At 38.8% G+C, this 19,777-nt stretch overlaps 1 protein-coding gene across 1 annotated transcript; it reads right to left on the bottom strand.

Annotated features, from left to right (window-relative positions):
• Nucleotides 1–1,429: 1,429 nt before the first annotated feature.
• LOC127437270 (D(4) dopamine receptor-like) lies at nt 1,430–18,949 on the bottom strand. The gene is made up of 4 exons (XM_051692095.1): nt 18,473–18,949; nt 14,066–14,178; nt 9,331–9,932; nt 1,430–4,484 (listed from the first exon to the last, which is right to left on the bottom strand). Exons 1-4 carry the CDS (start codon nt 18,698–18,700, stop codon nt 4,273–4,275), a joined length of 1,155 nt encoding a protein of 384 aa, XP_051548055.1. The 5' UTR covers nt 18,701–18,949; the 3' UTR covers nt 1,430–4,272.
• Between the last annotated feature and the right edge of the window lie 828 nt (nt 18,950–19,777).

The raw sequence follows: 19,777 nt of genomic DNA, 5'->3' as shown, positions 1-19,777 counted from the left end.
GTGGTGACCCTGGAATTAAACTTTAATGGGAGGAAGGCAGTTTATAATTCAGGGAGAGGTAATATTTTAACCTCGTGGGACAATAAAAGCCCTTAGACATTTTCATCACAAATTTGGTCGCATTTTTTTGAGGGGGAAAAGAAAGCAAACTGACTGGCCTAAACCATCGCCGTGCTGTGGGACGGTTGGTCAAAATTTACAGTAGGAGATGGAACTCATTTGTTCACTGTGGCACCATATTATGCACCTACTTATGTTGTGGTCACACTGTGACTGCTTGATATCTGCCAGTTGTCGCAAGTGTCCTTTGACAGGTCTCCATCTTTTTTTGCATGGGCAGAGAGTGGGTGGAATGAACCTGTACAGACAGCCGCTGCCGTTGTGGTTTTCTGAGCGTAATAAGTTTGGACGAGTCTCATTTAAAAGCATCATAAAATACACTCGCATCCTGTGCTGCAGAAGGACACATCACTATCTCCGCTTGACCTTGATATCACTCCTGGCTTTACTTTAAAGAAACTTTTTAATGTTGGTTTTTTTGGTGGGGGGTGAGATAAGGGGAGGAAACCCTTGTTATGTGTTTTGATAAGACTGCTAATAATTAAACATGATAGAAAATTCTCCTTTAAATATCGCACAGCTAGTTAATCGCTTGACTTTTTCTCTAGATCATCAATGTGCTCTGACATTTCCACTGTTTTTTTTTTATTGCAGATCGACCACTTTAGATTTCAATGACTCAGTTTTCACACTGGCTTAGCCAACTTGCTCCACTAATGGCTGAAATTGGATTGGTAGTTCATTTATTTACACAGCAACATGTTCTGCTCATGTTTCCTGAATGCAAAAATTTTCGTAAGAATGATCTTATGAACAATTTACACAAATATTTTTTTTCCCGTGTTTATGAATGCGACAGATAACCTAACGATGATTTACGTTCTGTCCATATTTAAATGGATCGTTCACCCAAAAATGAAAAAGCTCTCATCATTTACTCACCCTCATGCCATCCCAGATGTGTATGACTTTCTTTCATCTGCAGAACACAAATGAAGATTTTTAGAAGTATATTTCAACTCTGTAGGTCCATACAATGCAAGTGAATGGTGACCAGAACTTTGAAGCTCCAAAAATCACATAAAGGCAGCATAAAAGCATTCCATAACTTCAAAAGTGATATAATAGGTGTGGGTGAGAAACAGAACAATATTTAAGTCCTTTTTTTTTACCCTAAATCTCTACTTTAACTTTCACTTTCAGATGTGAAAGTGGAGATTTAGAGAAAAAAGGACTTATTGTTCTGTTTCTCACCTACACCATTTTTGGGTGAATTATCCCTTTAAGAATGCGACAGTTTACGCAAAAATTGTTTTTACGAACAATATACACAGAAATTAGTTCTGCTAATGTTTCATGAATGCAACAATTTATGCAAGAATGATTTTACAAACAATTTCCATAGGAATTCGTTCTGTCCATGTTTATGAATCTCACAATGTAAGAATGGTTTTTACAAACAACATACACTAGGTTTGTTCTGCTCAAGTTTCATGAATGTGACAATTAACGTCAGAGTGATTTTACAAACAATTTTCATGAACATAACGTATAACTGGTTTTACAAATTATTTACATAGGAATTTGTTCTGTGTTTTTCCCGTACAACGACAAAACTCACTGCTTTACCACTATGGTACTATGCATCGTTGGAGAAATTAACGTAGCAATTGTTTAGTGTCCACATTGGAGATTCTTTCTTCAACTTGGTTAACTCGCTCCATGCCTGAAATTGGATTGTTTATTCATTTAATTGCTGCTAAAACTGTCATCCTTAGCATCAATAACATTGGGAACACTAAAAGTCATTCTTTCAATTGTCTAAATAAAGTTAGCATTCGCCTTTTCGTTTCCAGCTGCATCCACCACATTAGTGTCATGCTCACTGTCACCTTAAGTTCAACTCTTGGTAGTAATCTTCTTAGTTCTTGGCATTCATGATGTCACTCATCCTGATGTCTTCTTTTAGATTAGGCTTGTAATTGTATCCTATTATCTTCTATTACTCAGACATCAGCACAAAATTGTTCTTGTCTGTGAAAAACATTGATTTCTCAGATGAAAGTCAGTGCAACTGGATACTAAATGAACGCCCTGTGTGTGATGCCTAGGCTCATGAACCGCGGGCATGCTACTCCATGTACCACATGAGAATGCAGTAATGGCAAAGAGAGGTCATCATAAATGACATTTCCACAGACATTGCTGTCATAGAAGCTTCAAAGCGTACATTGGACCTCATTTATGAAACACAAGAAAAAAATTTGTTTGTAAAACCATTCTGTATTTTCGCATTAGTCCATGTTACTTTGATGCTCTCACATGTAAACAACAAAAGGTATTTCCATTGATGCAAGAATCATTTTATAAACAAAAAGTTTTAAGAATGATCTTACGAGACTACCACCCCTGAAATCGTAAGATTGAATCCAGGGTGTACTGAGTGACTCCAGCCAGGTCTCCTAAGCAACCAGATTGGCCCAGTTGCTAGGGAGGGTCGAGTCACATGGGGTAACCTCCTTGTGGTTGCGATTAGTGGTTCTCGCTCTCAATAATTATAATTTTTTTTTAAATAATTGTATTTATTTTTCACACATTGTACACTTGCAGTGAAATTATTTTTTTTTTTCACATGTCCCAGCTAAGCTGGGGTCAGAGTGCAGGGTCAACCATGATATGGCACCCCTGGAGCAGATAGGGTCAAGGGCCTTGCTCAAGGGCCCAACAGTGGCATCTTGGCAGTGCTGGGACTTGAACCCCCAACCTCCTGATCAGTAACCCAGAGCCTTAACTGCTGAGCCACCACTGCCCCTAAAAGGGATGTGTGTTAAGTTGTGTGTGGATCGCGGAGAGTAGCATGAGCCTCCACATGCTGTGAGTCTCCGCGGTGTCGTGCACAATGAGCCAAGTGATAAGATGCGTGGATTGACAGTCTCAGAAGCGGAGGCAACTGAGACTTGTCCTCTGCCACCCAGATTGAGGTGAGTAACCGCACCACCACGAGGACCTACTGAGTGGTAGGAATTGGGCATTCCAAATTGGGAAGGGGATACAAAATAAATAAATGAAAAGAATGATCTTACGAACAATTTACACTGAAATTTGTCTTGCTCATATTTCATGAATGCGACAATTTACTTAAGAATGACTTTATAAACGATTTACAGAGAAATTTGCTCTACTTGTGTTTTATGAATGCGCCAATTTACGTAAGAATGATCTTACGAACAATTTACACTGAAATTTGTTATGCTCATGTTTAATGAACGCAGCAATTTACTTAAGAATGATTTTACAAACGATTTACAGAAAATGTGTTCTGCTCTTATTTTTATGGATGCACCAATTTACGTAAGAATGATTTTAAGAATGGGGCCTACCACCCCTGGAGTCATGAGTTCAAATCCAGGGCATGCTGAGTGATTCCAGCCAGGTCTCCTAAGCAACCAAATTGGCCCGGTTGCTAGGGAGGGTAGAGTCACATGGGGTAACCTCCTCGTGGTTGTTATAATGTGGTTCTCGCTCTCGGTGGGGTGTGTGGTGAGTTATGTGTTGATGCCGCAGAGAATAGCATGAAGCCTCCACAGGTGCTATGTCTCTGCGGTAACACGCTCAACAAGCCATGTGATAAGATGCGCAGATTGACAGTCTCAGACGCGGAGGCAACCGCCACCCGGACTGAGGCAAGGCACTACGCCACCACGAGGATACAGAGTGCATTGGGAACTGGGCATTCCAAATTGGGGAGAAAAAAAATGATTTTATGAACAATTTACAGATAAATTTTGTCTACTCGTATTTTATGGATCCAGCAATTTACATAAGAATGAAATTATGAACAATTTACACTGAAATTAGTTTATCTTATGTTTCAAGAACGCAACAATTTACGCAAGAATGATTTTATGAACTATTTACAGAGAAATTGGTTCTGCTCTTATTTTTATGGATGCACCAATACGTAAGAATGATTTTACAAATGATTTACAAAGAAGTTCTTTCTTTGTGTTTCATGAATGAGGCCCTTTGATGTCAGCTCGCAAAACGTAAACATACAAAATTAAAAGTAAAACATAATGGCAGGAAACATCTTAGTGCATTATAGCCTTACTTTTATATTTGTGTTATAAAACATGCTGTATTTTATCTGGTTTATTTACACTTTTGTTTTGTTCGTTTGTTCGCAACCCGTTAGCGAAGAGCAAGTTCAGGCTAGCAGCAATTGGGCAGAGTCGGCAGGAACTTCCGAAAGAACTTTCTGAACTCTGTGTTGAAGACAGTGTAGATAATAGGGTTAAGGGCACTGTTGACATAGCCCAGCCAGGTCACTATGCTGATGACGTAGCTGGGGATGTCGCACTCCTCGCAGAGCGCCCTCATCGTGTGTACTACGAAGAATGGTGTCCAGCAGAACAGGAAGGCACCTGGAGACATACAAATGAGAATGTGAAAGGTGAGTCAAAACGAAAAGCAAACTTTTAAAAACTTCAAAGATGTATTTATTTTCGAAGCCATAGTCTAGCGGTTAACGTGCTTCGACACACTGAGCTGTGATGCTCATCCAAACGATGCAAGTCAAATGCAGTTCTCAAATTTCCTTTCTCTAAAAAATGGGTGAAAAAATCCCTTACACATAAAGGAATATTCTGTGTTCAATACAAGTTAAGCTCAATCGACAGCATTTGTGGCAAAATGTTCTTTACTACAAAAATGTATTTTGCCTTTTCTTTAAAAAACACAAAAATCTGGGTTCCAGTGAGGCACTTACAATGGAAGTGAATGGGACAAATCCGGAAACATTAAAATACTCACTGTTTCAAAGTATAGCCACAAGACATAAACAATATGTGTGTTAACATGATTTTAGTGTGATAAATTCACTCATTAACCTTTTATGTTGAAAGTTATAACCAGTTTTACAACTTCATTGCCATGACGATGTAACGCTGTAAACCCTGATAAAATTGCCAAATCCACAAGTTTTAACAGAAGAATTAATGTAAGTGATTTTATACAATTATAAACTTCACATTTCTGCCTTTAAACACCCAAAAATTGACCCCAATCACTTCCACTGTAAGTCTCACTCTAACCCAGATTTTTTGTTTTTTTGCTTTTTTTTTTAAAGAGGAGGGACGAGTCGAAATGAACTTTTGTGGTATTCAAAATTATGCCACAAAATGCTGTTGATTAAGCTTAACTTATATTTAACCCTAAATATTTAATTAAGTCCAAAGTATACTTTGGTTTTCCACGTGCTGGTAGTATGTCACAGTGCGTGCTGTATCATGGAGTATCACAAAGCAGTTGTAGTTCACGTGTCGAATGCATCTGTATGGGCTTGCGTCCAAGAGTATACAGTACTATAAAAAGGCTGAGCGCTCGCCCGTGCGCAAGATGGAACAACACGTGGAAAAACTATGTATATCCTAGCCTTTATATGAAAGAAGAAACCTAAGCGATATCTAGAGACCAAACTATCATAGAGACTTGGGGGTGATCTTATAAGTAATTTTTCTTTATTTTGAACAGTTTATCTACTGTTATATTGTATAACAAATGTTTTTTTCTAAAATGTTTTGCTTCTAAATAAATGCCACCTGGTTTGATATTTTGTCATATAATGCAAAGACATTCAGACATTTTTAAATGTGGCATAAGTGTCCAAATATTTTTGAGGCCACAATATATTTTAAAATTCAAGGTAGGATCAAATCTACAGGATCACATTCATTGCACTGCAGTGAATCACTAAAAATACATTTCACAACTCAGCAAGCATAATTTCTGAGCAATTCTCAGATCGGAGAACCATTGCAGACGATGTGAAGTGCTTTGATTTACTTCTGCTTTGATTTGGGGGGGGGGGGGGGGGGGGGGTATTAGGCCGTGCAAATCCCCATCAATCAATACAATACAGTATCGTCTGTTAGATGAAGCCGGAAACGTTAAATCGTTAGAGCCGGTCAAAACTAACACGATGGCTCATAATTACGTACCAGGACAGCAGGTCTACGTAAAATTATTAAAAGTAAAAAGCAACCGATGGGAGGGACCATACACCATTCTATTAATAACGCCAACAGCAGTAAAACTAATGGGGAAAGCTAGGCAGACCCATGCCTCACACTGTCGTTCCGCCCAAAGCATTACAGGCCAAGAGTGAGGGAGCCTGAGGAAATAACTCTTCCTTTTAGTGCAGGAGGGGCCACCCAAGGGTGAAGACTGAACAACTCACCATCACACAATTTAGTCCCTATCCAATGCTGCGGAACGATAGGCGGTGAAATGGCTCCACCCCTCCATGACCCCGGATAGCATTGATAAGATACAGTTACTGCTTATCTTTGGTATGTCTTCTGTGTCACAGGTATCTGATGAATTAAGTACAGTGGCTGAATGACAATATCAGACACGAATTCGACATCCCATGACCAAGGCCTCCACTGGGGAACCCACTAGCCTGATCTCCAGATCAAAATTGTTGGGTGGCATTTCACCAGGCCAGGTTTCGTGGAATTTCCACAGGACGCAACTCTGCTTGCAAGGCTGCCAACTGATCCATGCATAGTAGCCGTGGGCTGCTCAAAGGCAGTTCAGATTCCAGAAGTGGGGCATCTGTGGGAATTAAATTTATGGACTAAATATTTTGTGTGGCCAAAAGTACACTCAAAAAACAGGTCACCTTATAGTCACTGGTCATAAACTATTTACGAATACCAAAGAGTGGTCATACTCTTCAAGGTTCAAGAATTTTCATTATTGTACTAGCTTAGGAGAAATGGGTACTTGACATACTCACAGCAAAAAGGAGTATGTAAGATGGTCAATACATCATGTTGTTTCTTCTAACCTAACAGATTTGATCAAACATATGAGGGACACGGTGCCAAACCCACTGCCTGCAAGCGATTGGCCACAACAATTGAGAATGGGTTAACAAACATGTTCGGTTGAGTGTTCAAAGTACTGGCGCAGTTGTTAGCACCACTGTCAGAAGTTTACATACACCTTAGCCAAATACATTTAAACTCAGTTTTAAACAATTCCTGATGTTTGATCGTATAAAATATTCCCTGTCTTAGGTCAGTTAGGATCACTACTTTATTTTAAGTATGTGAAATGTAAGAATAATAGTAGAGAGAATTATTTATTTCAGCTTTTATTCCTTTCATCACATTCCAAGCAGGTCAGAAGTTTACATACACTTTGTTAGTATTTGGAAGCATTGCCTTTAAATTATTTAACTTGGGTCAAACGTTTTGGGTAGCCTTCCACAAGCTTCTCAATAAGTTGCTGGAAATTTTGGCCCAATCCTCCAAACAAAACTGGTGTAACTTAGTCAGGTTTGAAGGCCTACTTGGTCGCTCACGCTTTTTAAATTCTGCCCACAAATTTTCTATCGGATTGAGGTCAGGGCTTTGTGATGGCCACTCCAATACCTTGACTTTGTTGTCCTTAAGTCATGTCGCCACAACTCTGTAGGTACACTTGGGGTCATTGTCCATTTGGAAGATCCATTTGCGACCGAGCTTTAACTTCCTGGCTGATGTCTTGAGATGTTACTTCAATATATCCACATAATTTTCCTTCCTCATGATGCCATCTATTTTGTGAAGTGCACCAGTCCCTCCTGCAGCAAAGCACCCCCACAACATGATGTTGCCACCCCTTGCTTCACGGTTGCGATGGGGTTCTTAGGCTTGCAAGCCTCACCCTTTTTCCTCCAAACATAACAATGGTCATTATGGCCAAACGGTTCAATTTTTCTGTCATCAGACCAGAGGACATTTCTCCAAAAAGTAAGATCTTTGTCCCCATGTGCACTTGCAAACTGTAGTCTGGCTTTTTTATGGCGGTTTTGGAGCCGTGTCTTCTTCCTTGCTGAGCAGCCTTTCAGGTTATGTCGATATAGGACTTGTTTTACTGTGGATATAGATACTTGTCTACCTGTTTCCACCAGCATCTTCACAAGCTCCTTTGCTGTTGTTCTGGGATTGATTTGCACTTTTCGCACCAAACTATGTTCATCTCTAGGAGACAGAATGTGTCTCCTTCCTGATCGGTATGATGGCTGCATGGTCCCATGGTGTTTATACTTACGTACTATTGTTTGTGCAGATGAATATGGTACCTTCAGGCATTTGGAAATTGCTCCCAAGGATGAACCAGACTTGTGGAGTCCACAATTTTATTTCTGAGGTCTTGGCTGATTTCTTTTGATTTTCCCATGATGTCAAGCAAAGAGGCACTGAGTTTGAAGGTAGGCCTTAAAATACATCCATAAGTACACCTCCAATTGACTCCAATTAGCCTATCAGAAGCTAACTGGCTAATTGCCTAAAGGCTTGGCATCATTTTCTGGAATTTTCCAAGCTGCATAAAGGCACAGTTAACTTAGTGTATGTAAACTTCTGACCCACTGGAATTGTGATATAGTCAATTATAAGTGAAACAATCTGTCTGTAAACAATTGTTGGAAACATTACTCGTGTCATGCACAAAGTAGATTTTCTAAACGACTTGCCAAAACTATAGTTTGCTAATATGAAATCTGTGGAGTGGTTAAAAAAAAAATTTAAGAGGGGGGAAAATGTGGTATATGCTATTTTTCCTATTATGTGGTATATGCAATTTTTCTATGTATACTATTTTTCTAAAAACATACTGTGCTTAGACTGTAGTCTTTTCACTGCTGTACTTCTCCACATAGTATGTGTGGGATTCACTAGCAGACACTAGATAACCAGAAGCAAACCGCCAAGGCCTCAAGGCTCTTGGCTGAAGACATACACACACACACACACACACACATGCACACACACAACACACATACAGTAACACACCATAGATAAGACACACATACGCACACACAGTCATAGAAAAGCTTGAAGCTCAATCCCTTTCTCTCCACTTTCACTTTGACTCACAAGTCCAGGTCAAATGAGCTCACCCCCAAGTCTGTATAACATTTAGATCCGGCGATATAATCACTCTTTTCAGTTTTGAATGTTAAGTCCACAGGATATGTTGGCTGTTTTTTTTGGCCGCTGGGCGAACATTGTACATCTGATCACTCATAAAAATCTTAGCCCAACTTTCCTTATTAAGCTGGTTGATTTGACACCTCATTCATGGGTGTCCAACAAAAAGTGCAGGATGATTTACACGACAAAATTTTGGCATAAGAAGAACTGGGTTAGGAATTTTGGCTAAATAGTAATAGTGGCGCCATGTAAAAGCAAGCACCACTAATTACAACCAACTTACCTACTACAACAGGAAGTACCCTCATGGCTTTCCTCTCCCTTCCATTTATCTTTGCACTCTTCCTGTGCCGGTTCTGGTTCTGATCTTCATTGTTGCTCCCACTAGGGTAGGCAAGCATGGACACTCCTCCATCCTTACAGTTCGCTTGATATGGGCCATCATCTGGATACTGATCCTGATCCAGTTCTTCAAGGGAAATATCTTTGAGGTCTTTCACGATTACGGGGGGCAGAGGTGGCGGCAAGCCAGCCATAGGTTGCAGCGACGCGGCGGCCTCCTGGAGCTTCTTGCAGGCCTGCATGCTGCTCCTCAGCTTGGCTTTCCGTGCCTCCTCCCAGTTCCTCAGTCCCCGGAACATTCCGCAATACAGCAACAGCATGATGGGGCATGGCACGAAAAACGAACAGACGGAGGAGTATATCACATAGTTGTTGTCCTCCAATTTGCATTCGCTGTCGTCCCGGTTAGGGACGTCGTTGATTCCGAATATCACGGGGGAGGCCACGGCTAAGGCCAGGATCCATGTGGCAGAAAGCAGGACAATCTGTCGCTGGTCCACGTGTTTGCGGTTGTAATTAAGAGGGATAGACACGGCGATGAACCTGCAGCAAACGGGACATTAAAAGAGTTCATGCAACAGAACACTTACTAAAAATGTTTTAATTCCCATTTAAAAACCCTCTTGCTCTGGTGGACACCTTCCTTTTTTAGCCTTTAATTGGCCATATAAACTAGCTAAGCCACTGGTTGAATCTCTAATTCACTAATTGAGTTAACCCAATTATCTGTTGACCTGATATTACCCTGTACTCTCAACTGCTAATCAGATAATATTCCACATATCCAACCCTTGTGTCTTTTATAATATGGTGCCAATGAACAGATAATTTTGCATTGTAACATTATTTGCATGCTAGAGTTCACCTTTCTTCTACTTTTGTGTTCCTCGGAAGAAAGTCATATGGGTTTGGATCGACATAAGGGTGAGTAAATTATGACAAAAATGTTTTTAGACAAATTCCCCCCCACCAAAGTATTTGAACATAATGGAAGTATTTGTTGTTCTAACAGTAGTTTATACTCATTTAAATAATAAAATAAATACATACTGTATTACGGTGTTGAGAATCACCATTAAAAATAAAGGGAATTACAAAAAACTGCAGACAAAACATTACAATGCATTACAGTAATAAGAATTTTTGAGGAAATTTTGCTTAAATGACATGATCTCAAAATATCATAATGGTCTTAAAAACAGACTTAATTTTCTTTATGAAAAACAGAATCTGAATTTTTTTTCCTTCTGATTTTGGGGGTAAACGTGACCTGGAAAGTTTTTTTTGTGTGTGTGTGTGTGTGTGTGAGATTCACCCTTATAATTGTATTAACTCGAACTTTTCACAATTAGGCTGATGGAAAATAAACATTATTTACATTTACACTAAACTGGAACAACAGGTAATGCTGTGTATAATTTACACATTAGTGGCAGAAAAAGCCATGTACTATTATGATTGGGCCAAGTGGGGGGCCATTCAAACCGAACGTGTTCTTGCCCAGCACAAAGAATGAAACAGAACGCAGGTGTCTTGAGACACATGTTTAAAAGTTGAAGTTCTTCAACTTCTAAAATGCTGAACAAACAGGAAGACATGGTGCAATGGTCAAAGACGTCCATCTAGCGAGTATTTACTTTGAAAACCAATTAAAAAACAGCACAGATAGACGCAACAACACGTTTGGTTTGAACGGCCCCTAAGATTGTAAATAAGAGCAAGCCCAGCATTTTACTCCGAGGCACCACCAACGCATGTGTCTAACAACTCTGGCCGCATGTAGCTGTACACACAGATCAAACACAGCATCCAGTTTGTATCTACTCCACAAATTGCTTCTTCATGTTGATAGTGTGGACAGTCCTGCCAAGTGGTGCATGTGCAGCCGTTCCGTGCATAATAAGTTTCATGCTGCTGTACCTCCAGAGAGTGCCATCCTGAGCATATATCTCATTAAGCTCTCAAAACACCTTCTGCTGAGTCTCACAGAACGGCGGGGGGGAGTTAATGACTCTGCCGTTGACTCAAATCATCAGGCCAAGGATGGTGCGATAGCGAAGGAGTGTCCAAATGAGGAATCAGGAGTAATTCCGAGATAATGTTGGCAACTTAATAATGGCATTTAGTTATTCTGCACACATACAGATAGATATATCGCTTTCTCTATCTATCTCGACTCTCTTTTAATCATAGCAGGAGGGCCCTTCATTATACATGCTGTTTCATCATTTCAACAATTAAAAACGCCACCTGTGGTGAACCCTCACACTTGCCAGTAAAAAAACCTTGCTGTGAACAGTTACATCAGTGTAAAATCAAGTGTACGTTGTGAATTGGACACTCTCATCCCTGTCCCAAGTGAGTTCAAGCATCAAATGTAAGGCCCATTTAACACATCTAGCATCTGAAGCATGTGTGCTTTGGATGGAGAGTCTATAGAGAAAATAAAGTGATTTCTGTGTCACTACCAGTGTGGGGGAAGCTACTTTTAAAACTGTAGCTTCCCAAGTTACAACTTACTCATAACTTAAAGTAGTTACACTACAGTAAAGATACAGTACTCTTTTAAAGTAGTAGTAGTAGTAAGCTACATTTCGAGATACTAAAAAACATAGCTAACTACATTAAAGCTATTTAAAAAGATTTATAAAAAACTAAGTTTTTTTAGATTATTATCGGAATTTCTGACAAGTTAGTTTGCGTGGCATTACTGATCAAAATTAAGGTGACAACATTAAATTAAACATATGAATGCATGCTAAAGATATACTAATAGGGGCCTGGGTAGCTCAGTGGTAAAGACGCTGGCTATCACCCCTGGAGTTCGCTAGTTCGAATCCCAGGGTGTGCTGAGTGACTCCAGCCAGGTCTCCTAAGCAACCAAACTGGCCTGGTTGCTAGGGAGGGTAGAGTCACATGGGGTAACCTCCTCATGGTCGCTATAATGTGGTTTGTTCTCGGTGGGGTGCGTGGTGAGTTGTGCATGGATGCCGCGGTGGATGGCGTGAGGCCTCCACACGCACTATGTCTCCGTGGCAACGCGCTCAACAAGCCATGTGATAAGATGTGCGGGTTGACAGTCACAGAGGCAGCTGGGATTTGTCCTCAGCCACCTGGATTGAGGCAAATCACTACGCGACCACAAGGACTTAAAAACGCATTGGGAACTGGCCATTCCAAATTGGGTAATAAAAAAAGATATACTAATAAAACTAAAGTAGAAAACCAAGCTGAAATATAGTGATAACTAAATATTTTGCTTCAAAAAAGAAGACAGAGATTTATGGCAAAGTCCCTTTCAAGTGAATCAGTGAATCATTTATGTGAATTAGTTCGTATTATGTGAATGTATATTCATATACATCAGAACAACCGACTTACTAAAACGAACTGAAGATAAGTGAATCGTTTTTAAGCGGTTTATTTACATTATTTGTCCAAAGAACCGTTTTGCTTAAATTATTTGGATTTCCCAGCGCTCTGTGTGTGTAATACAATGTGAAAAATGTGACGAAAACGTAGCTTGTTACTGGAAAAGCTAGAGTACTGTAAAAATAGCTGAACTACTGTCACGCTACTAAAAAATGTTAGTAATGTCGCTACTTTCAGTTACAGTAGTTACTCCCCACGGTTGCTGCATTGAGATCAGCCCTATTATAAAATAGTTATTGGAAGTGGGTCTTTGAGAACTATTACAAACATGATCGTCATAAAATCTAATATACATGAGGACCGCATTTACATTCAAATGGTAAATAATATTCATGGAACCCAAAAAGTAACATAAATGGTCAGGATTCAGTCATATTTACTGAAATATTGCACAAGACTATGTCGATAAATAGGTTTACAGGGCATTTTCGCAATGTTTTCATATTTTCTGTTGCAATGTGCAGCAAAAATAGGCCATGCATGCAGCATAACTGACCAATTCTAAATTTAGACATGTTGGACTGAATTAATATATCTCATGACATTAAAACCTTTTAATGTAAAGGTTAACACTTAATTGCTTGAAATTACAGTACTGTGCAAAAGTCTTAGGCACATAAGATGCTTCACAAAAGCATTTGTCTTAAGATGGTTATTTATATCAATACATTTTAGACTCCCAAACATTACTTTTGCAAATAGAAAAGATTAGAATAGAAGAACAGGGAGCCCTGCAACAGATGTCATGGCCCTCACAAAACTCCCCACTGAACATCGTGTCAGTCTGAGATTACATGAAGAGACAGAAGCAATTGAGACAGCCTAAATAGATAGAAGAACTGTGGTGAATTCTCCAAGAAGCTTTGAACATCCTATCTGCCAACAACCAAGAAACACTGTGTCCAGGTGTACCTAGGAGAATTGGAGCTGTTTTAAAGGCAAAGGTGGTCACACCAAATATTGATTTAGCTTTTTTATGTTTACTAGACTTTGTATGACATTAACTGATAAATGAAAACTATTTATGGCATTATTTTTGAAGACATCCTCACTATGCAACATTTTTCACAAGTGCCTAAAACTTTTGCACAGTACTGTAGTTTTGTAAACAAATATAAATTGTACCTCTGTATTAATTTCTTCACAAAAATATTTTTTTTATAAAAACAAAAAGCATACATGGGAACTCCTTTAAAACAATGTATGAAACAGGTCTCAGTCAGCAAGCATCAGGTCAGACCCACCTGTCGATGCTGATAGCACAGAGGTTAAATATCGAGGCGGTGCAAAGCATCACATCCATGGTCATCAGTCCATCACATAAGGTCATATTCAGGGACCAAACCCCATCCTGGAACTGAAACAGAGAGAACTATCACAGCGAATATCACTTTTGTTATATAATTAACTAATACATAAAATGTATTGTTTTATAATAAATGACTATAAGTCAATAGTTTTATATTTTATTATGAGATTCATAATGCATCATGGGATTGTAGCTCATTGTTATTAGAATATTCCTCATTAAAAGGAATATTTTAGGTTAAATACAAGTTAAGCTCAATCGATAACATTTGTGACAATGTTGATTACCTCAAAAAATTATTTTGAAACATCCCTCATTTTCTTAAAAATAAATAAATATATATATAAATCAAGGTTACAGTGTGGCACTTACAATGGAAGTGAATGGGGCCAATATTTGGAGGGTTTAAAGGCAGAAATCTGAAGCTTATAATTTTATAAAAGCACTTACATTAATTCTTCTGTTACAACTCCTGTATTATTTGAGCTGTAAAGTTGTTTAAATCATCGTTTTTAGGTTTTAAGATTTAGGCTACAGCGTTACATCATCATGGCAGCAAAGTTATAAAATTAGACATCACTTTTCACAGAAAAGGTTAGTAAGTGATTTTATTACTCTAAAATCATGTTAACATGCATATTGTTTATGTCTTGTACTGTGGCTATACTTTTGAAACAGTATTTTAACGTTTTCGGATTGGCCCCCATTCACCTCCATTGTAAGTGCCTCAATGTAACCCAGTTTTTTGCTTTTTTAAAGAAAAGGAGGGACGAGTCTAAATGAATTTTTGTGGTAATCAACATTATGCCACAAATGCTGTCAATTGAGTTTAACTGGTATTGAAAGTGGAATATTCCTTTACGTGCACAGTCTTGTACCTTTGTCTTTTTTCAGATTTTTCAAATACTTTTTGCTTTAATTCAAAGTTTGTAATGTTGAGATTATCTTGGGGATGGCTGATTTGGCTCATGCCTTGTTACTCTTTATAAAGAATTCTCTGAAATCCCTATGGAGAAAATGAATGGAAAAATACTTCTGAAATCAAAGCTGCTGGAAAACTGTGTGGTCACTATAGCGCTCAATTCCCATCCCTCTCTGTCATCTTTAACCACCCTTGAACTGCTTGTTTTCAGTGGCACCACAGACCTACTGGGTATGAAACCTTAATTTCCCCATTAGTTTGCCGTTGTCAAAACAACACACACATACACACACACACACACACACACCACATGTGCTCTCAAGCTGATGGGTTATTTAGTAGCTGATACACATATCGCGGAGAGGAGGATTTAATGGCATTTAAATTACTGGCCTGGAGAAGAGGGCAGATTCTTAATTGCTTTTTGGTAATAGCTTCTCCTCCATGCCAACGACCCACATTCGCTAAACAAGTGCAAACCATGAGACTGTGGTAAGGGGGCTCATGTAAAATTGTAATTAAGTCATGGCTGACTCACAGGAGGTTATTTCCTCCATGTCTTCATCTGAAGTGATAGCCGGTGACCTCGTCCCAGCTGTCGGGGCCCTAAGAACCCAGTCTGAGGGACACTGTAGCCTCGATGCTGGTATGGAATGTCCAATCAGTAGTTATTTTGGAGGACCTTTTGGCCTTCCTAGTGGAAGCCTCTCAGACCCGATGCCCACGTCCCGGGGTGATATAAACAATGTGTATTGTGTGGTGTGTGTTTATGATGTCCGGTTCTGGCTCAGACAGACCATCTCAGCAGGAGGGAGTTGGGACCATTGCACATACCAGATTTGAAATCATGTCTGCAGAGTGTTTCACACAAAAGTAACAATTGACCATTGATGCCAAATTGGTTTCGTACTATTATGGATGTTGAGGAAGCATTGTCAAAGGTGATCAGATGGATTAAGTGTTTAATTACAATCAAGTAAATGATCAAATTACAATGGTATCCATTGTTTGTGCCAATACACCATTAGTAATGCACAATTTCTTTTTGCATAGTGTTTATTTCAATTCAGTCACTTTGTGTAGGCTAACATCTTATTTGCTGCCATTAGACGGTATATATTTTATTTATATATTGCATTTAATAATATATTTTTGGCATTATATCAGCCGTCGGCCACCCTGCTTTCTAGATATCGATATTGTCCAAAACTATATCAATAAAACTATCAAAACAGTTGCTTTTTGTAAGGGAGGTGCTTCTAATGCCCAAATTACTGGTTGCCAGATCATATTTCAGAATAATAGACTTACCTGCTGAAAAAAAGAAAAAAAAAAAGACCTTAAAAGGAACATACCGGGTTCAATACAAGTGAAGCTCAGTCAACAGCATTTGTGGCATGATGTTGATTACCTCAAAAAAATAATGGGACACTTTACAATAAGGTTCAATTCATTAACATGAGCTAATGCATTAGGTATCATGCATTTTCTAATAGTTGATAATGTTAGTTAATAAAAATACAATTGTTCATTGTTAGTTCATAGGCTACAACTTTTGATTTTAAAAATGTATTAATTAATATATGTTGAAATTAACATTACCCAAGATTAATACATGCTGTGAAAGAATTGTTCATTGTTAGTTCATGTTAACTAATGCTGTTTACTAATGTTAACAAATGGAACCTTATTGTAAAGTGTTACCAAAATAATTTCGATCTGAACGTCTTTTTCTTAAAAAACAAAAAACACTTACAATGGAAGTGAATGGGGCCAATTTGTTGAGAGTTTAAAGGCATAAATATTAATCTTATAATTTCACAAAAGCACTTACATTAATTCTGCTGTTAAAATGTGTGTATTATTTGAGCTGTAAAGTTGTTTGTTGGTACAGCTATCAATATGAGGACTCTCCATAGACATAATGATTTTTACACTGTACAAACTATAGATTCTATCCACTAACCCTAAACCTAACCCTCACAAAACACTTTCTGTATTTTTACATTTTCAATAAAACATCGTTTAGTATGTTTTTTTAAGCAATTCAAATTATGGGGACACTAGTAATGTCCTCATAAACCACATTTATAGCATAATACCCTTGTAATTACCAGTTTGTAACCTAAAAAAACTCCTCGTAAACCACTTAAACCTGCCCACACACACACACACACACAAACAAACACGCACAAACGCACACAGACACACACAAACACATGCACAAACACACAAACGCACACACACACACACACACACAAACACTCACAAACAAACACAAGCACACACACGCATACACACAAATGCACACACATAAACACACACACACACACACACAAACGTACACACACAAGCACACACACAAACGCACACACACAAACAAACACACACACAAACAATCAAGCACACACACAAACACAAGCACACACAAACACACACACACACAAACGCAACCGCACACACACAAGCACACACACGCATACACACAAATGCACACACATAAACACACACACACACACACACACAAACGTACACACACAAGCACACACACACACAAAAACACAAACACACACAAACGCACACACACAAACAAACACACACACAAACAAACAAGCACACACACAAACACAAGCACACACAAACACACACACACACACACACACACACACAAACGCAACCGCACACACACAAGCACAGACATAAACAAACACACACACACACACAAACACAAGCACACACAAACACACACACACACAAACGCAACCACACACAAGCACACACACACACACAAACGCAACCACACACAAGCACACATACACAAGCACACACAAACACACACACACACATACACACACACACACACACATACACACACACACACACACACAAACAGACACACACAAACAGACAGACACACACACAAAAGGTTAGTAAGTGATTTTAGCACACTAAAGTCATGTTAACATGCATATTGTTTATGTCTTGTGGCTATACTTTTAACAGTGAGTATTTTAACGTTTACAGATTGGCCCCATTGACTTCCATTGTGCTTAACTGTAACCCACATGTTTTTTGTTTTTTGTTTTGTTGTTGTTTTTTTTTTCAAGAAAACGAGTCTAATCTAATGTTTGTGGTAATCAACATTATACCACAAATGCTGTCGATTGAGCTTAACTTGTATTGAACCCAAAATGTTCCTTTAATTTCAAGGATGAGACCTAACTGGTTTAAGATGGGCAAAGCTGCTGAACTAGTATAAGCTGTTTAAGCTGGTTAATATCACTGGCAGACCAACTTGCCTTGTGTCCCAAACAGAACTTAATGTTTTAACTAGACATTTAGGCACACATTATTATAACACTAAACATTATTATTATTATTATACAAAATATTGTGTTAATATTAATGTCATTCACTCACCTCTGCGTACACAAACAGTGGCAGAACCAGCACAGCCAAGAACAAATCTGCAACAGCCAAACTGACTATGAAGTAGTTGGTTGTAGTTTTCAGCGCTTTCTCAGTGTAAACGCTCAGGCACACCAGAACGTTCCCACATATGATGAAAATAATCAATAAAATCCCGAATATGAGCGCTGGGAAGTTGTAGTTCGTGGTGTGGTTGGAGATGGTGAGGTTGGCTGGCATGTCTGCCACTATAATAACCTGTCATCTGGGAATCATTTGATAAAACACACCGATAAAACACGTTTCTTCCTGACACGATTTCTTGTCTTCGCGCGGGATGGGAACTCTTTCGCGCCTTCGACAGGTTGCGTCCCTTTATTTGAAGTTCTTTAGGTAAAAACACATGGGCAACTGCAATCATCGCTTTTCGCACGTTATTTCCATTTACACTAAAGTTTTCAGTCAGGATATCTTCATCTTAGAGCTCGAGTGTTTCTGTTTCCAACCATCTGCGCGAGGCGTCTTAAAGAGGCTTAAACCTGCGCGCGCTATTTTTATCTGCGGCACTTCATTATATTACCGCCAAGTTATTGAAAACGCGTATCTTCATAACAACATCACTTGTTAAAGTTGGTGAATTTGGCTATCAATAAAGCCTGTTGCGTGTATGATTTGTTTAACCAGCATCTCTCCACTTTAGTTTTACTGTTAGATTTCACGGGAGAGGTAATTTCGTCCGGCGCGTGACGGTGGGGTGTGACATTTCACAGAGTGAATGAAGGATGCAGATCTTCACGATCTCAGCACTGTGTTAAATCATGTTTTACTTCTATTTGTTTTTAAAACTTTAGTAAAATAACTTTATAATGGACATGGAGTAATTTTTTGCCCCGTTTCCATCTACACTGGATTGCAGATGTGTGAATGTGTTGTCAAATAGTCACACAGGGGCGTAGTTTCTAGGGTGGATGGGGGAGAGTGAACCCCCCCAATAATCAAAACAAGCAAGTACAATTCCCCCAATATTTATACAATGATTGATGGAAACATGTAAATTCTTCACACTGCAACCCCCCCAAAGTACAAGCCAAATCTATGCCCTTTTTTCAACTTTTCTTGTTGTCAACATCAAATTTCAGTGTAAATGTATATGCATAATAGAATAAGCCTTAGAGACAGGCCAAACTATTTTACCTCCATTTTAAAAATTAAAGGAGCAAAAAAGAATAACATTTGTAGTATGAGTGAAACGATCCATTGATCCAATAACCAACGATCCAATGTTATTGATAAAACACGTAAATATCGATATAGAAT

This window comes from Myxocyprinus asiaticus, chromosome 48 (genome assembly GCF_019703515.2).
Source record: "Myxocyprinus asiaticus isolate MX2 ecotype Aquarium Trade chromosome 48, UBuf_Myxa_2, whole genome shotgun sequence".
Lineage (NCBI taxonomy): Eukaryota > Metazoa > Chordata > Actinopteri > Cypriniformes > Catostomidae > Myxocyprinus > Myxocyprinus asiaticus.
Note: the sequence above shows the minus strand (reverse complement) of the source record. Positions and strands in the feature narration are given on the sequence as shown.